Below are 5,473 nucleotides of genomic sequence, written 5' to 3'. Positions count from 1 at the left end.
TGTCCATGTCCACCCCCTCCTCTTTGATAGGTTTATCTAGGAATGTCTTCAACTAGTCCTCCACCAAAAAGCTATAAATAGAGTAGGTGGTCTCACTCTCCTTGCCTAAGTCCTTGACATCTTTATTCACCTATAAGAAGTAAAGGGTGGTAGCCACAAAATGTATTACTTTTGTGGAGAATTAGTGACTTATGGTTGAATAGTAGTCAAAATGATGTTTATTATCTTCTTAAAAGAATATTATTAACTAAAACTAATTTTTTTCTATCTTTGATGTAGTTGATCTTCAAAAATTAAAAGTCCTCCGCAACATCTTGAATTCTATTACAAATTCATACTAAAATGTATAACATAACTCTTGTTCAAAAACCACCACACCATAGTTAAGAATTTTGGTACTTACTAATAGGAAAGCTACTGGCAGAAAATGCCTTCAAAATGCTAATTTATAGGTGAAATATAAAATATTTTAAATCTACTTTAGAATATCGAGATGCATAGAAAAAATGTAAATATTGTTTTTCAATGTTCACACAAGATAAATGCAAAAGAACATATTTAACATGGTAAACCCTTTCAAGAAGAACCCTATTGGAATCACTAATGCCATTATACCAAAAGCTCAAGCTATCAATGAACATTATAATAGAGAGAGACAAAGATCCATGGGAGACAATTAAGTGTATGCCACAAATCCATTGGTCTATGCTGGACAAAGGAACCAACCTAGATGGGATGGAAGAACTAACCTTCTAACAAACTCGCCACCCAAAAAACCCCAATAAACTTTGTATTATAGTAAAAAACTTACATACAACAAACTCTTGTTTCTGGATAGGCTCATAGGCTCGAATTGTATTACAATAACCCTAACTTTCACACTTGCTTTAGCCCTCATGAATCCCATAGATATTCATACATTCTATAATATATTATGGAATTTGGTGCATTAATTGTCAAGAAAAAAAAATTACTAATTTTTTTGGAACTCATCCATCCAATGGTTAGCCATCCATCTGATGGTCACTCCTTTAGGTATAAGATATATCCAACCATGGGGACACCTCAGTCACTTGAACACCTTTGATCACGTGGATGTCTTTAGTTATGCATCTTTAGTCAAATAGATGCCTTCAATGACACAAATGAATTTAGTCACGTAGATGCCTTCAATGATCTAGATGCTTCAATCATGTTGATTCCTTTGATGACATGGATTCCTTTAGTGATGCAAATGTATTTGGTCATGTGGATTCCTTAGGTGATGTGGATGCTTTAGTCGTAAAAATGCTTCAGTCATGCAGATGCCTTTGATGACATAGATACCTTTGGTGATGCAGACATCTTCGATCACTTGGACACCTTCGACATCGGGTCAGTTCCTTTGACATACCCACTTCAGTGCTAGCCATACCACAATGCCAAATCATGATTGACACTTCAATATATTGTGGAATCACATGTATGTCATGTCACCATATAAGTATGGTATCTCACCATACAATGAAAAACCACCATATGGACTTTTCACTCTCAACAATCTCCCACATGAAAAGTACATACTTTTATCCATAGAGATACTTCACATGGCCATGTCCATCATACAAATTTAACCATGTCTATTTTGAACAAACATGGAGGTGCAACAACAAACTTGTAGCATCAAGAAAATAATTTAATACACTACCAATGTACTATGTCCTACTTACTCCTCTAAATACATCATAGTTCTCCTACTGAAACATTCAATTGTTCCAACAAAAACATATCTAATCACAAAAGATAACACCATCATCTCCATCTCCAATTTTCAATGATCGTGTGCAATTGATCTATCCATGCTAACTCTAAATGTAACATTATAATATGAGGAAGTATTGAATAAATGACAATGTACTCAAAAAAAGAACCTAAACCAAGATCAAAATATCAAAGTTTCAACCATAGTCTCAGGAAAATAAACATGACAACATGATCTAAACAATATCAATGAGAGACATTGCATGACCCATTTAAAAATATCATAACATTTTAAATGAAAAAATAAACCACACCCTGATCAAAGACTTCATTGAGCTCTCAAGGTGTCAACATCTTTAGTCAAATGAAGATTAACATGTCTAAAATATACTTTGGTAAATATGAAAAGATCCTTCTGTGATATCAAATTTTTTTGCCTTCAACATCTGTAATACCAATGAAGATCAATTACTTCATTATTGCCAACAACTCCCACTAAACTGTGGTTTCAAGTTACACATGGCATCTATGTCACTGCCAACAACTCCCATTGTATAGTCATGTCAAGTCACACATGGCATTCTGACAAATATCTTCCACATGAAAATTGAATTACTCTAACCAGTCATCATCAAATGATTGATTAGCCAAAGTATAACTTCCTACATATTTTTCATCATTTTGAGAAGACTTGAAATCAAAAGAACTCTCCATTTTCTTTGTTTTCTTCATCTTCTTCTCTTTACAATCCTTTTGGATATGACCAGTCTTCCCATAGTTCTAACACTTCACTTTCAACTTCTTCTTAGAACTTTCAAGCTTTATTTCTTCTTCATTTTTTCTTTGCTCTACGTTGAATGGTAAGAGTCTTCTTAGTCCCCTCAGAAGATTTCCTTCATATCTCCCCTAACAAAAGTGCAGCAACCACTTCATCAATTTTTAACTGGGTGGTAGTACTTCCAATGGTCATCACACAATGATCCCATGGCTCAAGCAACAAGCATAGCATTGGCATTCAAGAATCTTCTTCACTAATAGATGCACCAAAAAATTTCATTTGTGCAATCACCATATTGAATGTGTTTAAATGATCTACCATAATTGTTCCTCCATCCATCTTCAAAGAGTACAACTTCTTTCTCGGGACGAGCTTGTTTACCAAGAAGTTTTCCTCATAAATATCTCTCAACTTCTTCCACAAAGAATGTGAAGTTTTCTCATCATGAACATTCAACAAAAAGGAATCTGCAAGACATAGCCTTATCAATCCTCTAGCCTTTCACTCTACTAGATCCCATTTTTTTACCTCATGTATCAAGACTTGTTACTAGACATAGCACATCATGGATCTCAATCAACCAATATATTTTCAAATTTAAGTTTGCACAACTCAAAGTTTGTGCCATTGAACTTTTGAGTCTTTACTCTTCCTATACCCGTCATCTCAATCACAAGATAAACACTTTTCCACTAGAACCAAATCGACATAGAAAACAACCATACCTAACAAGGGTAACTAAGGCTCTAATACCATTTGATAAAAAAGCTACTTGTAGAAAATGCCTTTCAAATACAAATTTAAGAGGAAAATATAAAAGATTGTAAATCTACTTTAGAACATTGAGATGCATAGGAAAAATGAGAATATTGGAAAATACTATTCACAGAAGATAAACACAAAAGACCATATTTAACATGGGAAACCCTTTCGGGAAGAACCAACCACCCAAAAACCCCTAAGAAACTTTGTATTATAGTAAACAATTTACATATAACAAATTCTGGTTTTTGAATAGGCTCACATGCTTAGGTTGTATTACAATCAACTTGACTTTTATAGTTGCTCTAGCCCTTACAAATCCCACAAACATTTATACATTCTATAATTTGTTATGGAATCTAGTACATTATTTGTCAAGAACAAAACAATTACTAGAAGCCTTGGAACTCATCAATCCAATGGTCAATCATCCATTCGATGGTCACTCCTTCAAGCATTAGATGTCTAGAGTCATTTGGACACCTCCAGTCACTTGGACATCTTTGGTCATATCAATGCCTTTGGTGATCACTATATAGTAGAATCACATGTACAATATATCACTATATAGAATACGGTGAACAACCACCATACAAACTTGTCATTCTCAACACTTACACCCCCTATTAATTTATCACTTTTTAAAAATATCAAACGCTTTTATCATATTTTTTGAAAAAAAAATCATTTCAGAATTTTCATATGTCATTTACGATTTATTACTATTACCAAGTTTTCAAACTATTAGTTTCCTAAAATTGAATAGAACTCCGACCATTCCAAAATTTGACATAAAATGAAGTCCGGCATCTTTGCAGAAATGATGAGAAGAAACACAAATTTCAGAGGGAGGTGAGATTGTTAGAATAAAGGGACGACAGTGCACCATAACAGTAGTGGATTTTCCTTCCCTTCATTAGATATTATAGCCCGTACTTTAAATCACTACAAAATACAAAAAGAGCCAAAACAATTGCTCTATGTGACAATTGTTCGTACAAATGGGGTGACAAACTCTATGCAGCTTATTATAATATATTTACAATATTTAGTACAGTATTTGTTTCAGCATTCGTCATGAACAATAGTTTAGACACAACTCCATGCCGAGAGTCCAAACAATGGAGTTCCTTTCCACATTACAATTATTGCATGTCCATCTACCTCCAGACAGTAATATTCCCTGAAACCGGATTCCTCTAATAACAACATAGCCTGATACATAGCTTGAAAGCTGAAGCTAATTTCCCGGAACCCTTTTAGTATGAACAATGACCTCCACACATTAGTTTTGACATGGCTAGAAGTTCTCTCCTTCCCCTCATACACAATCATATTCCTCATCGGACGTCCAGCAATTAAATCTTCATGCTTCACTCTCTTAACATCATTTCTGTCTACAAAAGTAACATCTAAAAGATCACAATACGGAACGCAAAAGGAAACCACCTTGCTGAATCTATTCACAAAAGACGGAGAATTATTCTGCGCTTCTACTTCGACATTCACCATTATCCTTGGGCTCAGCTTCTTGAAGACAATTAAGAGACTTTCCAGGAGGAATGGGTCGTATAACATATTTCCCCGAACAAATGGAGCATAAACTACCAAGGCCTCGTCAGATTCAAAGGGTGAAAAATCCTTCCTTAATGTCCTTTATGCCTGCGATCTCCACCATGTTGTACGATAATGGGACCGTCAAAGATTCAGCCAGCTAATTGAAAGGATTTAAATAGAGAAATAAAATAGACGCAATAAGAAAAATACACAACACTAGATTTATCCTGCTTCATTACAATAGTGGCTATGTCCAGACTGTAGAGTATTGGATTGATGTGTAAAAGAATAATTACAAATGAACAGGAGCAGCATATAAAAAGGCTCCAATAGTATTATGTAATGTCCCTTTTCTGATTTTTTTATGATATTTCCAACTTTAATCAGATCTTTAAGATCAAACAACTGCTATCACAAAGATCCACCAAATTTCTTAAGAAACCCCAAATCGGGTATGTCGAAAATAGTGCCAAAAAGCTTCACAGCTTCACCTGTTATTAATAAATCTGAAAGTAGACATTTTTACAGAAATTTGAGCAGCATAACAGCCTATAAAATGTCATTTCCAGATCTGTATAACATGCACACAATAGCTCCCAAATGGAGGACAAAAACAATGCTCATCGGGCTCTCGAA

At 34.5% G+C, this 5,473-nt stretch overlaps 1 protein-coding gene across 1 annotated transcript; it reads right to left on the bottom strand.

Annotated features, from left to right (window-relative positions):
* Positions 1–4,369: 4,369 nt before the first annotated feature.
* Positions 4,370–4,858, bottom strand: LOC149561462 (scarecrow-like protein 3). The gene has a single exon (XM_089827820.1). It carries the CDS (start codon positions 4,856–4,858, stop codon positions 4,370–4,372), a length of 489 nt encoding a protein of 162 aa, XP_089683946.1.
* Positions 4,859–5,473: the final 615 nt, after the last annotated feature.

The sequence above is a fragment of the Cupressus sempervirens genome, chromosome 4, assembly GCF_028749045.1.
Source record: "Cupressus sempervirens isolate cs-2001-9-10 chromosome 4, ASM2874904v1, whole genome shotgun sequence".
NCBI classification, from domain to species: domain Eukaryota; kingdom Viridiplantae; phylum Streptophyta; class Pinopsida; order Cupressales; family Cupressaceae; genus Cupressus; species Cupressus sempervirens.
Note: the sequence above shows the minus strand (reverse complement) of the source record. Positions and strands in the feature narration are given on the sequence as shown.

What these genes read in the sequence shown, in the direction of transcription:
- LOC149561462 (XM_089827820.1), bottom strand. Translation starts at nt 4,858, where the DNA reads ATGTTATACGACCCATTCCTCCTGGAAAGTCTCTTAATTGTCTTCAAG.